Source organism: Mobula birostris, chromosome 11 (genome assembly GCF_030028105.1).
Source record: "Mobula birostris isolate sMobBir1 chromosome 11, sMobBir1.hap1, whole genome shotgun sequence".
NCBI classification, from domain to species: Eukaryota; Metazoa; Chordata; class Chondrichthyes; order Myliobatiformes; family Myliobatidae; genus Mobula; species Mobula birostris.
In genome coordinates, this window is record NC_092380.1 from 64832954 (window position 1) to 64859832 (window position 26879).

The 26879-nt window shown below is 38.0% G+C and overlaps 1 protein-coding gene across 5 annotated transcripts in view; it reads right to left on the minus strand.

The window, feature by feature from the left end:
- Window positions 1–1352: 1352 nt before the first annotated feature.
- The window catches only part of tesmin (testis expressed metallothionein like protein), a 148670-nt gene continuing 123143 nt past the window's right edge, over window positions 1353–26879 (minus strand). For 3 of the 5 annotated variants that reach the window (XM_072272417.1, XM_072272416.1, XM_072272420.1), the window contains exons 9-11: window positions 17586–17723; window positions 13592–13773; window positions 1353–4577 (exon numbers count right to left, since the gene is read on the minus strand). In XM_072272417.1, the coding sequence (XP_072128518.1) occupies window positions 4385–4577; window positions 13592–13773; window positions 17586–17723 (513 nt within the window). In that variant the 3' untranslated portion in view covers window positions 1353–4384. Of the gene's footprint in view, window positions 4578–13591; window positions 13774–13823; window positions 13982–17585; window positions 17724–26879 lie in introns of those variants that run through there. The other 2 variants (XM_072272419.1, XM_072272421.1) reach the window with 2 other exon arrangements.

A 26879-nucleotide genomic window follows, 5' to 3' on the forward strand; every position in this document is an offset into this window, starting at 1 on the left:
AAGACACACAGAAGGCCATGGGAGAGAGGAAAAGTGGGGGGGGGGGGTACACCAGAGAGAGGCAATGGGTAGGCAAGGAGATAAGGTGAGAGAGGGAAAAGGGGATGGGAAATGGTGAAGGGGGGGGGAGGGTCGGGGGACATTACCAGAAGTTTGAGAAATCGATGTTCATTCCATCAGTTTGGCTGAACGGGAATGGGAAGTGCAATTAAAATGGGTGGCCACTAGGAAATCCCACCTTTTCTGGCAGACAGAGTGAAGGTGCTCAGTGATGCGGTCTCCCAGTCTACGCTGGGGCTCACTGATATACAGGAGGCCACACCGGAAGAACCGAACACAGTATATGAACCCAACAGACTAGCAGCTGAAATGTCACCTCACCTGGAAGGTGCTCAGTTGATTACTAATTTACGTAGTTCAGCACAAGATTGTGGGTTGATGGGCCTGTTCCCGTGCTGTATTGTTCTGTTATAAGAGGCACAACAATTAAAAAGCTGTTAGTTTTAAACTAAAGTAAATTTTATATTACTGAGATATGCAGGAAAACACTGTAAGGTGTTAAAATGAGGCTGTCAGCTTTATCAGAGTCTTGATCCTCAGGAAGTATTGAGTCAAGCAAGTAACTTGGAAACTCAGGGTTTTTTTCTCTCTCTGTTTGACTTTCAAAGAAATGATTGGAAAGGCTGTGGCAGTGGGTGGACCAATGAAGATGGTTTTTTTTGTACATACTGTAATTGATTGCATTTTGCAGGGTAAGTTACAGTCTCACACAAATATTATGGGTTTCATGATCCTATTTTTTTCTTCCAATCATGTAGTCTGTAAGCATAACTAATTTTGTAAACTTTTGGTTAGTTTAACTACATGTTCATCATGACATTCCCCTTCATAAACAGTATGGTCTAATGAATATATTACTAATACTAGATTCTCAGCCATTCTATATGTCGTTTGATTATTAATTACTCAGTCTTGAAGTTGGGATCGATCTAGTAGCCAGATGACATTGAGGGACAATACAGACAGCATGGCCATTTGACAAAATGATTAAGTAAATGATAAAATAGCAGGAGAGGGAATTGGAATGTGAGTTGGAGTATTTTGACAGTCAATGCTGATGAGCTGTCAGACCATGGAAGGGATTTAACAGATGATTATTACCTTCATAATAAAGGCCACAACAGATTTACAGATTACAGATTCAAAGGTTGGAGAGAGAATGCTGCTTAATCACTGTCCTTTTCTACAGAGACAATATTGAGCAATGAACTATGGTTTTTGTCATATCATGTTGCAATTAAGGCTACATAACTTTTGATTGTAACTTTATTCTGAAATTGTAAGGCCAAAAAGTTATAATATATTTGTTCCATTTCTGTTAAACAGCCAAATTCATCATAGAATTACATTTAAAATTAATTAAAGATAAGAAAGATGATCTTTAACAATACTACCCAAATATTAAAATGTGTACAACAGGAAATCTTAGAAATTAAAAAGTTCTTACAATATCAATTTAAATGTGATCCACTAAAATAATTTAAAATCTGCTTCAATTAAATAAATATTTCAATAAATTAACTTAAAATGTCTCAATGAATAATTTTAAAAGTTTCCATGTATAAATTTATTACATTTCAATGTATTATTTGTTAATGACCAAAACATGAAATGCTTTAAAATTAGTTCCTCATTTATACCTAGCTTTTCAACTATTTCATCAGCTTTCTGTTAACAGGAAGCCGTTAACAAAAAATACACCAATATTAAGAATTTCCAGTGAATGATGAGATCTTGTTATTATGTCATTGAAGGTTCCCGGTTACTGTGAAATATTAACCTGCTTTAACTGTTTAATTGGGTAATGTCGGCTGCACTCATTCACTGGGTCATAATATAATAGGCACTGGATTTGCTGGATCTCATCATCAGCTAGCCCTGTTTGGTTATGGTGTATTTGAGCACCACATGGATCAGGTACTGTTGTAGTAACAACAGGAGCTCCCTCTGCAGCCAGTGAAGTGACAGTGTGCTGGTAGTGGGATTGGTGCAGGGGTTCTCCTGCAACAGGGCCTCCTCCACTTGAGATCCACCAGAGCCAGCTCCTTTTTATCATGACCCAGTATGGGCACAGTGTCACAACAGGAATCTGGGGCCACTGAATCAAGATTCTGCAAGAATCAGTGCCTTGGATGTAATGCTGCAACATGCCTGGTTGTTGTGATAAGAGCTGGTACTGCTGGGATTATATAGCTGCAGCAGCTGGCTCTACGAGGGTTGGAGGGACAGAACATACCTCTGCTGAGGTTATAGTGCTGCAGGAGCTGGTTCTGCTGGGGATAGCAAAGTAGAAGTTGGCTCTTTTGGGGTTATGGTGCTGCAGGAATGGGCTCTGCTGGGATTGGGGGTGGGGGGAGGATGTAGGCACTAGCCCTGCTGGGGTTATAGTGCTGCAGGAGCTGAGACTGCATGGAAGAAGAGGCAGGAATTGGGTCTGCTGGGGTTGGCAAGGTAGAAGCTGGCACTGTTTGGGTTATGATGCTGCAGGAATGGGCTCTGCTGGGATGGGGGGGGCAGGCACTAGCCCTGCTGGGGTTATGGTGCTGCAGGAGCTGAGACTTCTGGGGATAGAGGGGCAAGAGCTGGGTCTGCTAGGTATTAGTGTTGCAGGAGACCATTCTGTTTGGATTCAGTCAACAGGCCCGATTGCTGGACTGTGGCCAACACTGGCTCCTCTTTTACTTCAAGGTAATACTAAATTTAGAATTTTTCTTTTAAAATAATGCTATCCACATTGAATCTACACAATATTTCTAATTGTTTATCATGGCATGCTCCCTTTGAAAAATGTAAGACTGACTTGCAAGCGACAGGCATAGAGTATACACTTGTGAAAATCAAGTGCCTATTGCTCATACTGTTGTGTGTCAGCAGCCCAGCCCCGTTTACACAATCTTGGCATTCACAATTACTTCCCAGTAGGGATCACAGAATAGAAACTGTGATATCTTTTTCCACTATTCCAGCTCGTAGGCATAGTGGTTACTTACCAACTACTTTCATGAAATCACCAAGTTCTCTACAGAAGACTGCAGATGCTGGAATCTAGACCAACAATCTACTGGAGGAACAAGTCGAGCAGTGTTTGTGGGAGGAATGGAATTGTTGATATTTTGTATTGAGACCCTTGCTAGGTTCTGATTCAGGTTTTTGATCTGAAACTTGACAATTCCTTTCCTCCTACGGATGCTGCTCGACCCGCTGAATTACTCCAGCAGATTTCTTGTTGCTCTACATACAGATGAGCCAGCTTCTCAAAGGTCTGATTTGGATGATTCCATCTTTACTGGGGATGGAACTCGTGCTGAGCCACCTGAAGAGTCTGTGTTTAATTGTGGTCATTTACTCTGATTTCTGAAGGGGATAATTTTGTTGAAATGTGTTTCCATTAACTAGTTAGAGAAAGTGGATAAAACAGGTTTGCGTGTATCTCTAAATAAACTTTAAAATTGGCAAACTTCCAAAATGTACAGAGTAGGTAGCTTGACAAGTTACTAATGAAATTGCCTGATTCCTGCCCCTTAATAATAGTTCTAACCAGCTCTCTCTAAACATTCTAAAATTTTAAACAATTATTATGGCAGTTGCTTTTTTAAAAAAATGTGTGCCTCAGATTTTCAATTGCAATCACCGTAATTCAGGATCACTTTTTTTTCTGGTTTGGTAGGCCAGAATATAGATCCACAGGCACCATTCACCGTCATTCATGTGGGTATTCATCATGTGTGAGCCCCAGACAATTGTGCTTCTGAAGTACCAGCTCATGTTTCTATCACTAGGATCAGTGTTCTTTTTTAAATTTTGGTGCCTTCTAATTATGCTGCTCACTCGTAGTGGAAGCTAAAGGATAATCTGAGGAATTAATTGAAATTTCATTGGAGTAAAGCTCTACTTTACATACCTTTTAGAATTTAGGTAAAGTATTTGTAAAATGCTGTTTTAAAAAGTAGGACAAGTTACTTTTTGTAAGTTTTCTGTGCATTAAGTTTAGCAAAATTTTAAATGCTAACTTTTGTATTTGGAGTCAATTTCTAAATTGGAAAATACTTATGATGGCACACTATATTATACATAACAAATTATTTTAAAATGCTCATAGCAACCAAAGAGATATTCCGTGCACCCTGCCATAAGATACTTCTGTAAGAAAACCTGTAGCAAATTGCAATACTGACCATGCCTAATACAAAACAGAAACTTGTTCCAGTATCCGTCTGGGGAGAGTTCCAAACCAGGGTTATCTAGGCATGGGAAGAGTAAGATAAAACTCATCTATTGGCTATAAATATAATAAAGTACCATCTGTTATGCATTAATGTGAAGTTCACAGGCATTGCATTTCTTCTGCTCTCCATTCTAAATGTAGAATTTGTGCCAAGCAACGGCCAAATTCTTCCAGGATCATATGTTCTGCAACACAGACTGAATGATGAGCTTTCTCTGCTTCTTCTGCCTGGGCCAAGAGGCAGCCACAGGTTGCATCAATAACATCCCAAGTGATAAAAGTGAAAGGGTGCCTGTAAATAGTCCAAAACGGTTAATAAAACAATGGACAACATAAGCTTTGCAATTAATAGAGTCACAACAACAAAAGCAGCATCAAATCAAGGCTTAACTCTAGGATTGTAGAAGTATTTTCCATTTATACCATGAATCTGCTTACAAAAATATATGCACAAAATTTTTACAAAGTTATTTTCTGTAAAAATGATCTCTATGGGACAGCAATAGCAAACATTCTTTGTTTTAATTATCAAACAGGTTGAGTTAGATATTCTGTGGTTACTTCAGCAATGGTTGAGGCCACCTACAAAAAAAGATCACAGTCTCAGCAACAATTTTGCATCCAATAGAAACTGCTTCTTTGTGTAAAATGAGCCTGGATGTCTCAAAGGATTCCCAGTATCTTAATTGCATGAGTTGAAAGGTGTCTATTGAGATGAGCAGTAAATGGCTATATTATGTCTTTGATCTGATTTTCATTTAGACAGACTAGCGTATTTAATTTTCATACAGACAGTTACGCTATACAACATCCATACCAGGACCACTACACTTAAGAACGGTTACTCCCCCAAAGCCGTCAGACTGATCAACGCCTCCACTCATTAAGCCGAGACATTAAGAGAGAGACATTCGAGTTTAAAAAATGCAAAACAACAGGCAAAATTCACAGGTTCATAAACAGTGAGCACCGAGTGATAACAACAATAAATAAATAAAGCAGAAATGGCCGGCTACATTGGAAAGTTAGATGTGTTCAACTGCATAACAGATAACTGGATGTTCTATACTGAATGAATTGAGCAGTATTTTGAAGCAAGTTAAATAGCCAATGAGAAACGAGTGCCAGTGTTTCTGAATGCAATAAGTGTTAAAGCATACAGTTTGCTAAAATGTTTTACTGCTCCAACCAAATCAGCTTTGCTGATATCATGAATGTAATGCAGGAACCTTTAAAACCAAAACCATTGATTGCAGAATGCCACAGGTTTCATAAGCAGAATCAAAAGGAAGGACAGCTCATTTCAGCTTATGTGGCTGAATTGAAGAAATTGTCTGAGCATTGTGTTTTCAGTGATAAACTTTATGATACAGTGAAAGATTGTTTAGTTTGTCGAGTCTTACAAGAAAGCACCAAATATAGCTACTAACTGAAGCACAACTTGTATTTAAAAGAGCCATTGAAATCATACTATCATTGGAACCTGCAGACAGAGACACTAGTCAGTTGCAGTCAGGTACGAAAGTGAGCATGAACAAAATTGCAAAGTCTAAACAGAAACCTGACTGGCTAGAACAAATTGTCTTACCGTTGTGGCAGGGGTCATACACACTACACTGATGCAAATTTAAAGGCAAGACTTGCAAAAAATGCAACAAAGTAGGATAGAAACAAAGAGCATGTTAGGCAGACAAAAAACAAATGAATTGCACAGGAAACATAAAAAAAGATAAAAATTCAAGTTGCAGTTTCAAAGAGTTGATGAAAAATCTGATAATGAGCGATACAGAACAGGCAAGCCTTGACATTTACACTGTAAAAATTAGCAGTAGCCAAACAATATGGCTTACACCAGAAGTGAATGGAAAATTAATTACAATGGAATTGGACACTGACTCGTCTGTTTTAGCCATTCCACAAAATGAGCTTGTACAGCATTTCAAAGAAACTGAATTGAAGCCTGCAGGTATCCAACTAAGAAGATATACTGGAGAAAAGATAACCTGTGTGGGAATAACATTTGTAACAGTGAAATACAACAACCAACAAGCCACATTGAGCCTTTATGTGGTAAAAACAGGAGGGTCAGCATCGTAGGGCATGATTGGCTGAGACAACTATAACTTGATTGAAGATCCATCCACCATTCGCATGCCACACCAACTGCAATACAGTCAACTGAAAGTGAATTAAGAAAGGTACTGGATGATGCCATAGCAGTGTTCAAGGATGGCAGTGGAAAACTCAAATATATCAAGGTCAAAATAGTATTAAATGAAAATGCGACACCAAAGTTTTACAAAGTCCATCCTTGTACAATCCATGATAAAGTAGCAGGTGAGCTAAATCACATGGAGGCTGAAGGAATTCTTTTCAAGGTTGAGTTGTAGTCCATAGACAAGGCCAAGTGTCCTAGTAGCCAAGAAGGTTGGGTATATCAGGAACTCTGGTGATTTTAAAGACACCATCAATGCAGTACTGAAAATAGATCAACATCCTCTGCTCAGGATAAAGGATATCTTTTCAATACTCCTGCCTCAGCAAGGACTTGGACCCACTGCAATTTGCCTATCATCACAATGGTCTATGGCAGATGCAATCTCAATTACTCTTCACACGGCCTTTGATCACGTGGACAGTACAAACACCTATGTCAAGGTGCTGTTCATTGGCTATAGCTCGGTGTTTAACACTACCATTCAAAAAGCTACAGAGCTTGGGCCTCTGTAACTCCCTCTGCAATTGGATCCTCAACTTCCTAACCAGAAGACCACAATCTGCGCGGATTGCTAATAACAGAATCAGAATCAGGTTTATTATCACTGGCATATGACGTGAAATTTGTTAACTTAGCCGCAGCAGTTCAATGCAATACATAATCTAGCAGAGAGAGAAAAAAATAATGAATAAAATAAAATATCATAATAAACAAGTAAATCAATTACATATATTGAATAGAATATTTAAAATGTGCAAAAACAGAAATACTGCATATTTCAAAAAGTGAGGTAGTGTCCAAAGCTTCAAAATCCATTTAGGAATCAGATGGCAGAGGGGAAGAAGCTGTTCCTGAATTGCTGAGTGTGTGCCTTCAGGCTTCTGTATCTCCTACCTGATGGTAACAGTGAGAAAAGTGGTGCTGGAGGTCTTTAATAATGGACGCTGCCTTTCTGAGACACCGCTTCCTAAAGATGTCCTGGGTACTTTGTAGGCTAGTGCCCAAGATGGAGCTGACTAGATTTACAATCTTCTGCAGCTTCTTTCGGTCCTGTACAGTAGCCCCTCTATACCAGACAGTGATGCAGCCTGTCAGAATGCTCTCCATGGTACAACTATAGAAGTTTTTGAGCATATTTGTTGACTTGCCAAATCGCTTCAAACTTCTAATAAAGTAGAGCCGCTGTCTTGCCTTCTTTATGACTACATCAATATTTTGGGACCTAGTTAGATCCTCAGAGATCTTGACACCCAGGAACTTGAAGCTGCTCACAATCTCCATTTCTGATCCCTCTATGAGGATTGGTATGTGTTCCTTCAACTTACCCTTCCCGAAGTCCACAATCAGCTTTCGTCTTACTGACGTTGAGTGCCAAGTTGTTGCTGCAGCACCATTCCACTAGTTGGCATCTCTCACTCCTGTACGCCCTCTCATCACCAGCTGAGATTCTACCAACAATTGTTATATTATCAACAAATTTGTAGATGGTATTTGAGCTATGCCCAGCCACACAGTCATGTGTATACAGAGGGTAGAGCAGTGGGCTAAGCACACACTCCTGAGGTGTGCCAGTGTTGATTGTCAGCGAAGAGGATATGTTATCACCAATCCGTACAGACTGTGGTCTTCTGGTTAGGAAGTCGGGGATCCAGTTACAGTGGGAGGTACAGAGGCCCAGGTTCTGCAACTTCTCAACACTGGAACACCTGAGCTATATAAATCCCAAGGTCCGTTAGATTCCTCTAAAATGAATGCTTTTTTACGAAAGATTGTTTTTCCTAAAATCTCAGCTGAGGATCAAAAGATCTCGATGCTCAAATTACTGAAGCCAAAATTCATAAAACTATTTTTTCAATGCAATCTGGTAAGTCCCCAGGACTTGATGGCTATCCCGTAGAATTTTATAAAAAATTTGGAAAGTTGCTCTCTCCGTATATGTTGGAAATGTTTAAGGATTCTTTTGTGAAAGGTGACTTACCCTCTACTTTTTATGAGGCCTTTATTTCTTTAATTCTTAAAAAAGATAAAGATCCTACTGACTGTGCTTCATATAGACCTATTTCATTACTGAATGTTGATGCTAAGATCTTGTCAAGAATATTTTGGGTAAAATTATTTGTAAAGATCAAGCAGGCTTTATAAAGGGTCGTTATTCCTTTTCAAATGTTCCGAGACTACTTAATATTAGATATTCATCCTCTTCTAAAATTCCACAATGTGTTGTATCTTTGGATGCTGAAAAAGCATTTGACCGAGTCGAATGGAAATATTTATTCAATGTTTTAGAGAAATTTGGCTTTCGTGTTAATTTTAATAATTGGATTAAAATGATATATAAAGCCCCTATTGCTACTGTTGTTACTAACAATTGTAGGTCTCCTTTTTTTCAGCTTTCACGGGGAACAAGGCAAGGCTGTCCATTAAGTCCTTTGTCGTTTAATTTAATATTAGAACCCCTTGCTATTGCTCTTCATGAGGCTAAAAATATCCATGGGATATTTGTGAATGAGACCATGCATAAGGTCTCTTCTTTATGCTGATGATTTATTGATTTATATATCTAACCCTGACGAATCCATTCCTGCCCTGTTAAAATTATTTAATGAATTCGGAGGTTTTACAGGATATAAAATTAATTTTAGTAAAAGTGAATTATTTCCTTTAAATGATTCTGTTTCTATATATGATAATACTCCTTTCAAACTTTCAGACTCTTTTAGATATTTAGGTATTATAATTACTAAAAAAATAAGGATTTTTATAAAGCTAATTTTGTTCCCTTAGTGGACTCTATGAAGTATTTATTTAGTAGATGGAGTCTACTTACATTTTCACTTGTTGGTCGTATTCATATAGTTAATATGATGATTCTACTGAAATTTTTATATTTATTTCAGAATATTGCTGTTTTTTTGACTAGGAAGTTTTTTGATCAGATTGATTCTATTATTTTATCTTTTATTTGGAATAATAAAAGACCAAGAATTAGTAAATGTCATTTACAAAAATTGAAAAAGGATGGAGGTCTTGTTTTGCCTAATTTTAGAATGTATTGTTGGGCTGTTAATCTGCGATATATGTCTTTTTGGTTATACTGGGTTGATAAGACTGATCGGCCAATTTGGGTAGATCTGGAACTAAAAGTTGTAAAACAGTTTTATTTAACTTCGTTATTGGGGGCTCCTTTACCTATGCAATTAGGTAAAGTTGTTAATTTAAACTTATATCCTGTGATTAAGTATTCTTTACAAATTTGGCACCAGTTCCACAATTCTTTTAATCTTACAAAATTTAAACTTTGTCGTTTAATTTACCGAAATTACTTTTTTAAGCCTTCTTTGAGTGATCCAATTTTTCTACTTTGGAAAAATAAAGGTATTAATTATTTTTTGGATTTATTTAAAGAAGATAGATTGATGTCCTTTGAACAGTTAACTGATAAATATTCTGTTTCATATTCACACTTTTTGCTATACCTTCGAGTTAGACATTTTTTACAAAAATATTTAAGTAATTTCCCTTACATATTGGAGGCTGACCTGATAAATACTATTATGAGTGTGAATCCTTTGATTAAGGGTTCTATTGGAAGGATTTATAATTTATTATTACAATGGGATAAGCGTCCTTTGTCTAAGATTAAACAGGATTGGGAAAAGGAATTTAATCTGACTTTTATGACGGAGGATTGGATGCGGATATTGAAGTTGGTTAACTCTTCTTCAATTTGTGCTAGCCATTCATTGATTCAATTTAAAATTGTAAATCGTTATCATTTGACAAAAGAGAGACTTTCTAAAATTTTTCCTAATGTTGATAGTCATTGTGATAGATGTAAAACTGAGATAGCTACACTGGCACATATGTTTTGGTCTTGTTCTATATTGGAACAGTTCTGGAAGTCGGTTTTCTCAACAATTTCTAAAGCACTTAAAATTAATTTACAACCTAATAAATTAACTGTGCTTTTTGGAATAGTTCCTCAAAATATTCATGGTATTTCTGTGTCTGACCAACATGTTATTGCATTTGTTACATTGATAGATAGGAGGGACATTTTGTTGAAGTGGAAGGATACATCAGCTCCCACTTTGTCACAATGGTTCTCTCAAGTGATGCTATGTCTTAGTTTGGAGAAAATTACAAGTCGAACCTTTGAACCTTTATTTGATTTTGAGAAAAGATGGGGCTCATTTGCTCGTTATTATCATTTGAGTTAATTGATATAATTTTTCCACAATCTAATTGTAAACTCTTTTAGTATATTTTCTTTTCTTGCTGGCGATTTGATGTTTATTTTTAGAGGATTTTTGTATGACACATGGCTCCGGGGTTGTACACCTAATGGGTTCTCTTTTTTTTTCCCTCACTTTCCTGCTTAGTCGGTTTTTTTTGTTATCACAAAATTTTGTTTTCAATCTTTAAGATGATGGGGTTTTTTTGAGGCATTGTAAGTGTTGTTACTTCAATGTACTCATGTTATTTTTCCTATATATATGTATACAATAAAAAGATTTGAAAAGAAAAAGGAAAGAAAACAACACTGGAACACCTCAGGGATGTGTGCTTAGCCTGCTGCTCTAACTCTCTATACTCATGATTGTGTAGCCAGGCATAGCTCAAATACCATCCATAAATTTGCTAATGATACAATCATTGTTGGCAGAATCTCAGATGGAGATGAGAGGCTGTACAGGAGTGAGATATACCAGCTAGTTGAGCAGTGTCACAGCAACAACCTTGCACTCGACAGTAAGACCAAAGAACTGATTGTGGACTTGAGAAAGGGTAAGACTGTGGAACACAAACCAACCCTCATAGAGTGATCAGAAGTGGAGAGAGTGAGCAATTCTAAATTCCTGGGTGTTAATATCTCTGGTCCCAATATACCAATGCAGCTATAAAGAAGGCAAAACAGCGGCTATATTTCATTAGGAGTTTGAGATTTGGTTTATCATCTAAAACATTTGAAAACTTTGACAGATGTACATGGAGAGCATTCTGACAGGCTGCATCACTGTCTGGTGGTATTAAATATACATACATATATATTTACTGTAATTCTTTTTTTCTATATTTAACATGTATTGCATTGTACTGCTGCTGCAAAGTTAACAAATTACACGACAAATTCTGGTGATATTAAACCTGATTCTGATTCTGAAAACCGTTCTGCAAGGAAACAGTTCAACAAAATAGACTTAGCTGAGGCTTATCTACAGATGGAGATGAAAGAAGAGTCCAAAGTGTTTCTCACCATAAACACTTACAAAGGGCTTTATCACTATAATAGGCTTATTTCAGGAGTAGCATCTGCATCTGCACCTGCACTCTGATAAAAAGCAATGGACTAGGAGCTGCAAGGCTGCTCAGTCACTCAGTGACATCATCATCACCGACAAGGATGACAAGGTACATTTCCAAAACCTCAAAACAGTGTTAAAAAAATTAAAAGACTGTGGGCTCAGAGTACATTGCAACAAGTTTGCATTCTTCAAACTAAGCATCACTTACTGTGGTCACATCATTGACACACTTTTCGCAAGTGTACTGAGACAATTCAAGCAGCGGTGAATGTCCCAAGGCTAAAGGATATGTCACAGCTGTAGTGCTTTATAGGATTTGTCAATAACATAACAGGTTCCTGTGAAACCTGACTACAATGCTCCACCTCTTGAATTCATTACTACAGACCAGGAAAAAAAATGGAATGGACAAAACAGAGGGAGGTGGCTTTCCAAGGGGCTAAGGAAATGGTGACAAAACACACTATTGGAAGAGCTACATGCGAGTCATCTAGGCATAGTCAAAATGAAAGTGTTGGCTCGAAGCTTTGTCTGGAGGCCTGGGATAAATGAGCAGATTGAGCAGCTTGCCATGCAATGTTCGGAATGCCAACGTGTCCAGAAGAAAGGTGTCCACAGCTGTCAGAACCACTTCCTGCAGTTCCAGAGTCAACTCCTGCAATCACCACGGAGGAGGCCCCAGAACCTGAGATTATTTCATTGCCACAAGACCCACCTGCCAAGCAGAGTGACACTGCCCCCCCCACCCCGCCCTTGCCTGTCAGGAAGGGTGTTATCCCACAACGATGAAATCTTTAGGCCTGAATGGGACAATTTAAAATTTACCATGAGTGTATTTAATATTTCATTAATATTTGAGTGATATTGTAAATATATTAATTTACATAATTCATGATTAATAACTCAAGAAGTATGTGAATGGCATACATCATTACACCACCACATCAAATATGTGAGTCTTACTAAAGAAAAACTAAGTAGATGTTATGCTGGGCTCCTGTGTTTTTCGTTCAATTAGATTCTGGAGTTATAAAACATTATGATCTCTATCTTGCAAGCCTTTCATGCATCTTCAAGGATATCTCAAAGTGTATTACAAACGTGGAGTTCAGTGCATTCATTGTTTTAAGTACATAAATTGGCTGCTGAATTGTAAACTGCCATTTTACCGCATCATCAGTTCCTGCACATTGTTTCACTTGGATATCTAGTTGTTGTCTTAGATTTTCATGAGTCATTATCAATGATGAATTGTGGACGATATAGAAAAATAATAACACCAGAAAGAAAACCTCATACCTGATCATAGTTTTGAAGAAATGCTTAGACATCCTATGATTTATAGTGTATATCTACTCATTTTTCTTTTCACTTTTTTCTTGTAAAAATAGGTCAACACAGAGGTACAGAACTAAATATATAAACATAAAAAGGAAAAGAATCCAAATATGTAACATCTTGCAGCATGTAGACAAAATAGACCATATATGAATGATGCTTGTATGTAGGGGGATTATCTTCTTCAGCCATGGTGAATGGGTATGGGAATCCAGAAACATTTGGAGGAAATTATTGATAGCTTGTATGCTGGTTACTCACAAGAAGTTGTTTTTTTTTTCTCTACCCTTTCACCTGAATAGCATACTGATGTTCAGAATTGAAGCTTAAGTGTGAACAAAAAGCATACTGCAGCTGAATGAATCTCAGGAACTGTAGCAATATGCCATGTTAAAGTAGACACAGTGGAATTTGAAGATTGAAAAATAAATTCTGTTCAGTTACCGCTCTCTGGTCATTTTCACTTGTTTTCCATAGTTGAGTATTTCAGGAAAGAGTTTTGTTCTAGGCTGACAAATGTTTATGTCACTGAGATCAGGAATACTCATCAGCGTTCTCCTCTCAGGACTCTCTTCATAATTTCTGCATCCAATACACTTGCAAATAGAGGAGCACATTATTTTTGCCTGACAAAAGAAAGGGCAATGTTATCCATTATCCCCCATTCCATGAACACTCATGAAAGCATAACACATGCAATTCCATTATTATTTAATTCCCCACAAAGTGAATGCATAAAATTACATTCCTTGACAGTGGAATGTAATTTAATCTTGGTTCGCTGCAAAATCAGTAAATTGTTGACTGCATCTTGACCCAGTGATTTAATATACCCTGTCAAAGAAAGAGGAGCTGTTGTTATTAAAAAGTTTGATAAAATACTATCATTCACATTGAACATTACAAGGTATCTGATATGATTTTGTGGAGAAAGGATTCTTCACAGTATTTTTACTGAGTTTTTATTCTTTAAATTTGGAAGGTTTTCAGAATCAGGTTAGCATGATCTAGTATCTTGTGATTAGCAATCAAGATCTAATCTTCTCCATACTTGAAGATGCCAGAAAATGACAAGTTGACTATTTTGATAAAAACATTCAATCCACTCTATAATATGACCTGGAATTTATGTAACTTCCTTTCCTGTTCTGACTATATCTCTTATCTTTGATTCTCTGCAATTTTTAAACTTGGCTGAGCACTGTCTCACTCTCTGGTGGCAAACCTAACCCTCCGGTCCAAATGTTAATGGATTAAGATTTTAGCTATATTCTCTATTCTTTTCTACCACATGGACTACTGGTAATGTTTTATGAGTCCAAGTGAATCTGAAGTAATTGTGCTGACAGTAGGGTACTAATCACTTATTCATTGAATGTCTACAATGCTATTGATATTGATAGCATAGCCTGTTTAAATTAAAATCTACCACTGCTGCTCGTTTTCACCATCGTTTTTATCATTATTTCTGGAGGCATCTCTTTTTTCCCCTGACATTTATTACATTTGCTGATCTCTCCAAACATAGATTTTCCACTCGACAGTTTGCATTTCATTCAAAATATTAACTCATTTTGTCTGATTCAGAACAACTGTTCATGCTGGCTTCCTTACTCTCTTTTCTCTCACTTTTTCCTTGCTTTGCCACGTATTTCTCAGTTTTACAACAATTACAGTACAGTAAAGCCACATATTTTGAGAATAGCAACAGGATGGCGCTAACTACTGCCTACTAAGATCTAGTGGGCTTTCTGGTAGTACAGTACTCTCGTACTGGCCTTCCTCTGCTGCCACCTGCAGGAAACATTTGCCTTCCAAGAATAGTGAAATTATTACGCAAATAAAAAGCCTTTAAAACAAAAACCTTTTGAGTTCTCTCTTCTATGTGGTGAGTTAATGGATGATCCGTGGCCTAACGCATTATAGCCACCCACTTCCTGTTTTCCTTAATATATTTGATCAATACAGTCTACTGATCATGTTTAATATTAAAATTGACCCAGCATCATTTACCATTTCTTGTAGAGAGTTCCACAGTGACTACTGTTTACTTGCAGAAGTGTTTCCCAAATTTATTCCTGAAAGATTTGTTCTACATTTTAGACTATGTCTCTCAGCCTAGATTCTGCAAAAGTGGAAATAATATCTTGCTCTCTTTCTTACCAATACTCCTTGGCAATTGAGGCTCCAGTTATAAGGAGAGATTAAATAGGCTGGGTTTGTTCTCATGGAACATAGGAGGCTGAGTGGTTTATAAAATTAGGAGGGGCATAGATAAGTCAGATGGTCAGAATATTTATTCAGAACAGGGAAGTAAACACCAGAGAGTGCAGGTTTAAGGTGAGCAGGGAGAAAATTAAAGGAGATCTGAGGAATAAATTTTCACAGAGAAGGTGATATAATGGCAAAGTTTAAAGGGCACTTGGAACTTAGATATGAATGGCATAGAGCGATACAGGGCTAATGCAGGCAAATGGAATTAGTGTAGATAGGCATCACATTTGGCGTGGATGAGGTGGGCTGAACAGACTTTTTTCAATACTGTGGGATTCAATGTTTCTGATAACTGCAACCAAATCATTCTCAACCTCCTAAACGACAAGTAATAAACTGAGAATTAGTTTAATCTGTCCTCTTTGTCATCAGATATCAATGTGATACATCAGTACTACACTTCTTTCTAAGACCACCTCTACTTTCCTAAATGTGGGGCCCAAAAGTGCTCACATGTTTGTTGCATACAGACTTTCTTTAAATGAAACTCAAATACTACCTTTTGTGCTTCAGGTGTGAAGATTATATTCCATTATTTATTTCCTGTACCTATCTATAATATTTTAATGATCCATGCACATGTAATCCCAAAAAATATTTGGATCTCCACATCTAATTTTCTTTTATTTAGAAAGTACCATCTTTCTACCATGTACCATCACACGTGTTTACATTTAACTCATTTTATTTTAGATGCGTCAGTATGTTTGATCTGCTAGGCAGCATTGGTACAATCAGTAGAACCCCTGCCTACAATGCCAGAAACCCAAGTTCAGTTTTCACCATATATACCCTCTGTTTAGAGGTTGCTTGCTGTCTAGCTGACCAACTGGGAGTTCCAGTTTCATCCCACATTCCAAAGAGGTGGAGGTTGGTAGATTATGTGGTTACTCTACATTGCCCCTAGTGTGTAGGTGAGTGACCGATTTGTGGAGATGTGGGTGAATTAAAAGCAGGATTAATTTAGGATTAGTTTAAATGGGTGGTTGATGGTTGATGTGGACTTGATGGACCAAAATGCCTATATCTGTGCTGCAGTCCTTTCTGACTCTCTTAATATTTCTTTGTATCTTAAGTCCTAGCAAAACTTCTGCATGGAGTGCTGCCTAATTGCATGTCAACATCAAACTTGGATCTGTGACTGATTGTACCATCATTTGAATTGTTCAGAAGCACAGATTGCAGCACATCCTCCATGCACTTCATGTTCTTTATTCCTTCCCTCTGCTGTTTCACTGATTCCAGTCAACAAGTCAATAATTGAACTTCAGTTCTATGATCTCCGCGAGCTTACAGTCTTATACAAGGAATGTTATCAAATGCTTTCTGGAAATCCCTTTGTATAACATACAAAAGCAATCAGCTCTTCAAGAATTTCAGTCTGTTTTGCCAGGTCTGTTGTGCAGCAATTATTATGATTTAGTATGATGTTAAAGATCATTTGAACCTCAGCACTTTTAAGCTTTTCAATGGTTTTTGCAACTAATGGTCTTGTTGACATCAAACATCTGATTCTAAGATGATTGCAGTGGTATCTTGCTAAATCATAATTGCTGCAGAACGTACTGGGCAAAATAGACTGAAATTCTTGAAGAGTAGCATGTCATGGAAAGGCAGTTCCAGGAAGTATTTGGTAACGTTCCTCATATGAGACTGTAAGCTCACTGGTACATTGATAAATTGGTTTATTATTGTCATTTGATTGAGGTAAAGTGAAAAAACATTGTTTTGCATGCCACCTATAATAATTATATTAATGCACTGAAGTAGTATAAGGGAAAAATAACCGTGTAGAATCAAGTGTTACAGTTACAGGGAATGTCCCAACAACAGCTCCTATATGTAATCTTCCATCAATTTGGGCCATAAGGCCTATTTCCCTGCTGGGTAACTCTTATGACTCTAGATGCCAGAATTGTTATCATTCTTACAGGATAATGATTAGCAAACCTTGATCGCCTTGTCATTACTGGAACAGGAAATATTAGGCAAAATGTTAAAACTTATTTTTCTCTTACATATGTTTCCAGCAATTTTGTTGCCAATATTGATTCTACTTATCATCTGGGCATTACATCAAGCTAACACTATTTTTTTGTAGAACTGTTCTTTTAAGATGTTATAAAGGAGAAAAAGAAGACTTCACCAATACCATGTGGCTCACCTCATAACATTCACAATAATTTTTTAGACATCCTGAGCGTTTACAGTTACAGCCCTTGTTGTGCCGTAACTTGATTTCTCCCAGCATCCCTTTTCCTATTTTTGGCCTGAAGGCTTCAGGGTTCCGATCTAAACAAGCCTGAAGTAGCAGAAAGATGTTACGTGATAGAAAGTGCAATTTTTTACTGACTTTTCTTTCAGCTCTTAGATTAATAGTTAGACATTTCTATATGTAAGTCAATGGATATTGTCACCCGTATATGCCAGTTGTCTGTATTTCACCCAAACCTCAGGCGATCTGCTGTAGCGTTCTTTGTCTTACATTTGTGAAAGTAGGTGAGTACCATTCTGCAGTCCACAGTCCCACGGTTCTTTTCAGAAATCAATAGTTCTACACAATATGGAAATTAATTTTCATAAGTTTAGGAATTTCCATCCACTGTGCAATGGACTTCAATACTCAACACCCAGATCTACCAGAGATAGGAGTAGAGGTCATTGGCTAGTGATAGTCAGCAACCAGAAGCTTTGTTACTTGGCTTTAGTTTCAAAATCAGATGTTGTATTAAGTCATTTTCACAATTATGCTCAAGTTGTGGTAAAGGGCTTACACAGGCAAAGAGATGCCATCATTTACTTCTTGGATTCTGGGAAAACCTAAGTTTAGAATGATGTGGGTCTCTTTCATAATGTTGCTTATTATTCATGAGGATTGTAACAAATTGGTCTGTTCATGCATGCAATTTAGTATTTGACTGCTTAAAGAATCCATTCATTACAGACATGAAGCAATTAGTACTGTATGATCGTTAGATGAGCGAATTGCTGGAAGTTGAACAATTTGGAATGACAATCTTAAGAGAAAGGTTGATAATCTTTACCCTACTTTGTGTTCTGCATTTTACACCACAATATCTATTAATAAAGCCACATTTTTTTTTTCTGGGACTGATTGTAAATTCAGCCCAGATTAAAGGGATGCTAGGCTTGTTTTAAAACAATTAGCTAACAATGCACAATAGCTTGGAGGTGGGGGTGCAATATTCCCATCCTTAACAACACAATTCATGCCTTGTATTACCCACAACTTGGTTCTATGTGTTCTGATGGTCTTCTTCCTCTTGCAGAATGTCCTGTGACCATTCACAGATATTAGTGAGTACTTTTCATCACAGATGAAGGAATCTTAAACTCCATTTCCCTGTTTGAAAGATAGCTTGAATTGTGAAAGCACATGTGCACATCTACAACTTTAGCATTTTCCCTACAGTTACATAGACTCAGCAGAGAGAGAGTGGGTGATCTTGAGACAAACTAGGAGAGTACAAGCATTGCAGAAATACTATGAGAGTGTGAAATCAGAAGTAAACGCACATTTTGCATGATTCAGCCACATGAGATTGGTGGCATGGTCATAGGTCTTTAATGGTGTTAGGCAAATTGATAGGATATTCAGAATGGATATGGAATACTTAGGAACAACGGATGCTAAAGTAAGATGTGCTATTATTTTACAACTTTCAGGTGATACTAAACCAAAGAATTGTGCACAATCCAGACACCTTACAAACAGATCTGAAGGATTTAGAGATGTACAATTACATGGGACATAAATGGCATATTAAGGGGAGGTTGTGAATTGCTGCAGAGATGATTTCAATTGGTTAGAGGATCAGTCACTAGCAGATACAGTTTTAAAGTAATTGCTGAAAAAGAGATAAGGAGAATTTGGAATACATTGCCTAATAGGATATGAAATGTTTCTAAATAAGAGTTGATTATTACTTAGAAAGGGAATAGTGGACAGGATTATGGTGTTGGAGCAGGGACATTAAATTAATTAATATCTGTTGCTGAAAATTTGTGCAAGAACAATGAGTCCAGCTCTTGTGCAGTGTGATTCTACCACTAGGAGAAAACCAGAATCGTGTAGTAAAGAATGAAGATTTTAAGAGAAATTCCAAAAAGGTGAACAGTTTGAAGGGACCAGAGGATCAGAGGGGAATCTAGTGATGTAGTCCACATTGCCATTAACCTTCAGTTAAGTAAAGAGATTGAAGGTGGAATTCTTGGAACAGAGAACATTAGGAGGAGATCTAACAGAGGTTTCCTAAATGATGAAAGAAAGACTGTTCACTAGTGTAAATGGGTTAGTAAACTGAACTCATAATTTAAAATAAAAAATGCAGGTTCTTCCAAGATTATGGCAGGGTTACATGTGTGTGAGCTGTTAGCAAACAGGCCAGTTTGCAAATTGGAAAATACAACTGCTAAATGATTCCCACATGAGAGAAGATGTCTGCATTCCCACAGCAACCATCAAATCTGTCCCAGCTGTCTACCAAATGCTTGCTCATATATATAGTCTGCACACAATAGGATGTTTGTAAACTGGGAACCACCTATTAGAGCAATTAAGGAAATTATTTTGCACAGATTTGTTTTAAGTTATAGAATGGACGCTGAGAATTGTAGAAGGATCTTCATTGGAAAATTTCAATAATCACTTGCATGAGTATGAAAAAAATACTAATTTGTCAAGAGCGTGAGAGTAATTAAAATCGATTGTCTAATTTCTTTAAGGAAAATTATGGCATTTTACTTTGATTTTATATTCAATATGAAGACAATTTTACAAATGTCTAGCTGTAGAAATGGCATGAAAAATCCAGTTCCTACTATGCTCTGTGGTCATAATCAAGAAGTCCCGTGGTTTAGCACTCTGATATAGTGATGCTCTAGAATAGCTAACACAAAATGTTTTTCGGAGATAAGTGCTCAAATGATTTTCAGGGTCAGAATAGGCATTAGAACATTGTATGGATGTAGAATAGTTACATTTAAGCTAAGATCTAATCCAGGCGTCTTGATTTCATAGAAGGAAAGTCTTTCCTTAGCTGGCATTAACTTCCTTCACACCATCAGGCGAAGTAGTCACATCACAACATTACACTTCACTGACTTAATTAATCAGTGTGCTGTACCACAGAAGGAGAAAACATTGTTTGATCTCCAAGATAAAATTAAAACCATGGCATCGTTGGTGAAATAAATTAAGGTACAGAGGATTCCAGTTAGTTGCGACACATCAGGACCAGTACTATATATTTTGCTGCAATTAAGCTGCTGCTCCAATTAGCTGAAGTTTCATGGAGACATTTAAAAAGGTATAAAAAGGATAAATTACCATTAAATTGAGTAAAAAATGTTATATTTAAATGAAATACAGAATAAATTAGAACATTGCCAGAACTTCTGCAGTGCTATAGAAGTGTGTATTAGTTCCCAATAGTTATCAATGGAGGAATTCATTCGGTGCATGCTGGTGTGTTCAAAAATTTTAATTGACTATAAATCAGGGGTCCCCAACCTTTTTTGCACTGCAGACCGGCCGACCGGGGCGGGGGGGGGGGGGGGCGGCGGTGGTGGGAGGTAGGGTTGCCAACGGACAAAAGTAGCAGTCGAATATGTTGTGTTTACCCCGAGAAAGACTACAATGACCATGAAGCCTTGCCCGGGCACCAGTGCGCATGCGTGTACGTGCCAATTTTTCCCTACAAATCGTTTTTGGTGATTCTGTTCGGGGGCTGTTAATCACGACTGGAATATAGGTGATAAGTGGCTAATACGCTCAAATTTCGTTTCTAAAAGGGTTTATCTAACGAATTTAATATTAAACACACAGCGCATATTTTCCTCGCATGAATATAGTGATAAGTCAATTATCAGGGGAGGACAGGGGAACTTGAAGTAAGTGTTGAACGAACTTCCAGTAGAAGTGGTAAAGGCAGGTTCGATATTATCATTTAATGAAAAATTGGATGGGTATATGGACAGGAAAGGAATGGAGGGTTATGGGCTGAGTGCAGGTTGGTGGGACTTGGTGAGAATAGCGTTCGGCACAGACTAGAAGGGCAGAGATGGCCTGTTTCCATGCTGTAATTGTTATATGGTTATAAAAGTCACATAAGTCAATAGCATCATAATATTTTAAGTAACGTTTGAATATTAAACACATATTTTCCCCGTATGAACATATTAAAATCATTGCAACACACCAATATCGCTGAATCAGTGGGAGCCCTGGGCTTGTTTCCCTGTAACGAGACAGTCCTATCGAAGGGTGATGGGAGACAGTGATACTCGAAGGGGGGTCCTTATGTCCAGTCTATTCTGCAATTTAGTTTCTGTTGCATTCATTGCAGAAAAGCCCGCTTCGCAGAGATATGTTGGAAATGGAAGCAACGTTTTCAGTGCTTTCGTGGCTATCTCAGGATATTTAGCCTTGACTTTGATCCAGAATGCCGGCAGAGATGTTATGTCAAACATACTTTTCATCCCGCCATCATTTACAAGCTCGAGGAGTTGATCTTTTTCCCGCACTGACATGGATGACCCGTGGGTAATGACCTCGCATGCGTTCAAGCTCAACCGTGCGTGTGACAGGGAAAGAGGAAAGGTGCAGCTGACTCCCATCGCCAAATCATATTGTTTCCTCGCAGCCCGGTAGCACATGCTTTGCGGCCCGGTGGTTGGGGACCGCTGCTATAAGTTAACAAAATCAGTGCAGATACCTAGTATACATAGTGGACTACCTTCAAACAGTTCTTTGACGATTGCATCCTCCAAATCCTCATTTTCATTGTAACAATCAAGATGATTGTCGATATTTTCAAATTCTTCGTAGTTCCTAACTTTTGAAGTAGTAGAATTGTTTCATTTTCACTCCCGGCCTTTCATCTCCAAGCCTGAACACTTGAAACCGCAGTGAACAAAACAGTTCTAAATTGTCTTACAGTTTATTACTCACCGTCAATGACAAAAATCACTGCTTTTTGAACACAAACTCGCAAGTGACGCTATTTTAAAACAATCTGCTCTAAGCATGGAGTAGTGTCTAATGGCTACTCAACATACACACAACTGATGCTAGTTAGAAAATATTCCGCAACAGTCACCTGTCCCAATTAAACAACAGTGTCCCAAATAAACAAAGGGAATCCCGGCTATTTTCTCTATTTGTTTTTGTTCTTTGGGGTTGTCCCAAATAAACAGCTGTCTCAATTAATCAATGGCCCAATTAACCAGTATTCACCATACTTACTAAGCCTGCAGACCAGTGTTATTGTCTAACCAGAAAACTGGAGAAGAAAGGAAAGCAGTAAGATTGGAGTGAGACTTTTGCTGTGTATTTAATATTTCAGTAGTATTTGAGTAATGTTGTAAATACATTGTTTAATTAAGCATTCTTTGTTGTTTACATAATTCATTGTGGGTAAAATATACGAAGTACGTGAATGGCATAAGACATTGTGACACCATATCATAAGTGTGCCCCTCATTAAAGTAAAAATGAAGTATTACCATGTGTTTGAAATCCTATGATTATCTTTTAAAAGCACAGCATTTTTTTCTTCGGAAGCAGGAGAGAAAAACGGTCAATTTAACAAAAAGACACAAATCAAACGAAGTTCACGGGTTCACAAGCAGTGAGTAACGGGTGATAATCATAAGAATTTTTTTTTAAAGACCAGAAATGGCAGGCTACATCAGAAATAAAGGTGCACCTGATTGCACAACAGGTAACTGGATTATGTATACTGAACAAATTGAACAATTATTTTGAAGCAATTGACAAAGCCAATGAAAAGTGAGTGCCAGTGTTACTGAGTGTTATTGGTGGAAGAACATAAAATTTGCTTAGAAGTTTGACTGCTCCAAGCAAACCAGCTGAAATTAGCTTTGCAGGGACATAACTCAGGAACATTTAGAACTGACACTACTGTTGATTACAGAATGCTACAAGTTTCATAATTGGAATCAAATAGAAGGGAATCCATTTCAGCTTGCGTGGCTGAAATGAAGAAATTATCTGAGTATTGCCAGATCAGTAATTGGTTTAATGATGCACCAAGAGATTGTTTAGTTTATGGAATCTTACAAGAAAACATTCAAAAACAGCTACTAACTGAAGCACAACTTATATTTAAAAGAGCAGTTGAAATCACTGTATCAATCGAAACAGCAGCCAGAGACACAAGTAAGTTGCAGTCTGGTATGAGAGTGAGCATGAACAAAATTGCCATGTCTAAACAGAAACCCTACTGGCTAGAACAATTTGTCTTAACGTCGTGGCAGGGGCTCATACACACTAGACTGGTACAAATTTAAAGGCAGGACTTGCAAAAAATGCAACAAAGTAGGATATAAACAAAGAGCATGTTGGGCAGACAAAAACAAATGAATTGCACAGGAAACAGAAAAAGATAAAAATTCAAGTTGCAGTTTCAAGAAGAGTTGAAAAATCTGATAATGATGAGAGTGACATAGGACTGGCTAGCCTTGACATTTACACTGTGAAAATTAGCAGTAGACAAGCGATATGGCTTATACCAGAAGTGAATAGAAGATTAATTACAATGGAATTGGACACTGGCTTGGCTGTTTCAGTTATTCCGCAAAATAAGTTTGAACAGCATTTCAAAGGTACTGAATTGAAGCCTGCAGATATCCAACTAAGAAGTTATACTGAAGAAAATGTAGCTTTGTGGGATTGACATTTGTAACAGTGAAATACAACAACCAACAAGACACATTGGGCTTGTATGTGGTAAAAACAGGAGGGCAGAATAGTGGGCTGTGATTGGCTGAGACAACTACAACTTGATTGGAGAACCATCCACAATTTGCATGCCACACCCCCTGCAACAGAGTCAACTGAAAGCTAATTAAGAAAGTTACTGGATGATGCCACAGAAGTGTTCAAGGATGACATTGGAAAACTCAAACATATCAAGGGTAAAACAGTGTAAAATGAAAATGTGACCCCCAAGTTTTACAAAACCCATTTGGTTCCTTATACCATCTGTGATGAAGTAGCTTGTAAGCAAGATCACATGGAAGCTTGAGTGAGCCCTTGGAATGGGTCTATCAGGCTCTGTAGTGATTGTAAGGTAATCATCAACGTAGTACCGAAAGTACAGTAGATCAATACCCTCTGCCCAGGATAGCTGATAACTTGCAAACCTTTCTGGAGGAAAATACTTCAGCAAAGTGGACAGCTGAGGCCTACCTACAGATGGAAAAGAAAGAAAAGTCCAAAGTGTTTCTCACCATAAATATTCACAAAGAGCTTTATCACTATAGTAGGCTTATTTCTGGAGTTGCGTTTGCTCCTGCACTCTGGCAAAATGCTATGAACCAGGTGCTGCAAGCTGCCCAGGCACTCCGTGTTACCTGGATGACATCATTGTTTCTGGTGAGGATGACAAGAACCATCTCCAAAATCTCAAGACAGTGTTAAAAATATTAGATGAATATTAGCACAACAGCATATTGCAACAAGTGGGGATTCTTTAAACTAGGCATCACTTACTGTGGTCAAACCATTGATACATAAGATTTACAAAATGTGCTGAGAAAATTCAAGCAGTGGTGGATGCCCCAAGTCTACAGGATGTGTCACAGTTGTGCTCCATTTTAGGATTAGTCGATTACTATAACAGGTCCTGCCAAACCTGGCTCCTGTGCTCCAACCCTTGAACTCATAAGCACAGATGGTGAAAAGAATACAAAGGAGTGTGAGGTAGCTTTCCAAAAGATAAAGAAAACAGTGGTGTCAGACATTGTATTCACCTAGTACAGCTTGCCTGTGCCGCCTCGCAAGGTATAGGTTCAAAGTAAAGTAAATTTCAAAGTAAACTTTAAATTTTATTATCAGTGTACATATATGTCAGCACATTCAACCCTGAGATTCTTTTTCCTGCTGGCATACTCAGCAAATCTATAAAATAATAACTATAACAAGATCAATGAAGGATCAAGTATTGCATAGAATTCAACAAACTGTGCAAATGCAAATATAAATAAATAACAATAAATAATGAGAGCATGAAATAACAAAATAAAGAGTCCTTAAAGTAAGATCATTGGTTGTGGGAACATCTCAATAGATGAGTGTAGTTATCTCCTTTTTGTCCAAGAGCCTGATGGTTGAGGGGTAGCAATTGTTCTTGAACCTGATGAGGCAAGTCCTGAGGCTCTTGTAGCTTCTACCTGATGGCAGCAATGAGAAAAGAGCATGGTGTGGATCTCTGATGATGGATGCAGATTTCCCATGACAGCATTTCATGGAGGTGTGCTCAATGGTTGGGAGGGTTTTACCCGTGATATACTGGGTCGAATCCACCACCTTTTTAAGGATTTTCCATTCAATGGCATTGGTGTTCCCATTCCAAGCCATGATACAGCCAGTCAATACACTTTCCACCACACATGTATAGAAGTTAGTCAAAGTTTTTCATGCCATGCAGAATCTCCGCAAACTCCTAAGGAAGTAGAAGTGTGTTATGCTTTTTTTGCAATTACACTTATATGATGGTTTGAGGACAGGTCCTCTGAGATAGTAACACCTAGGAATTTAAAGTTACTGACCCTCACCACCTCTGATCCTCCAAAGATCATGTACCTCTGGTTTGCCTCTCCTGCAATCATGTTACATGTTATGTGATGGAAATGAATGCCCATAGACTTTCCATTGCATTCCTTACCACTGCAGAGAAAAATTATGCACAGATTGACAGAAAGGTCTTGAGCCTGGTTTGGGGTGTAAAACATTTTAACCAGTACTTGTATGGGAGAGAGTTAACCCTCATTACTGATCATCAACCACTAGAGTCTATTTTCAACCCACAGAAGAGTGTTCTACTAACAGCAGCAGCATGAATGATGGGCTCCGCTTCTTGGAGGACACAATTACGTGACTGAATTCAAAAGGATAACTAATCATGGAAATGCTGATGGATTTTCCCTTTTACCATTGGAAAAGGAAATAACTGAAAAATTTACAAAAGAGGACACTCTTCCTGTCATAAAATCGAATGCAAATTTGATGCAAATCGAAAGTCTCCCCATTACATCAGAAATTATCCAAAGGAAAACTAGAAAAGATCCCACACTGTATCAGGTCTACATGGCAACTCAAAATGGCTGGAATGTGCAGCAGAAACTCCAGTTCCCCCATCTTTCAGTCAGTCAGTCTGTGGGTGCCGTTCTGAATCCGGGGTTGGCGGCTATGCACTTCCATCTTTGATGTTGCGACAGCACCGAGCACAGCCTCTCCTCCAGTTGGTTCTCGTTGGCCGTCTTGGCACCGCCTGCCGCCGCCCCGCAGAACTTGAGCCCGAGGCTATGTCAGCCCCCAGTTGCGGCCGCTTCTTTGAGCTCAGCCCTTCCTTAGGCTGAGGCCTTGGGCAGGTCCAGGCACACGGTGCAATGCCCAAGTTCATCATGTCTC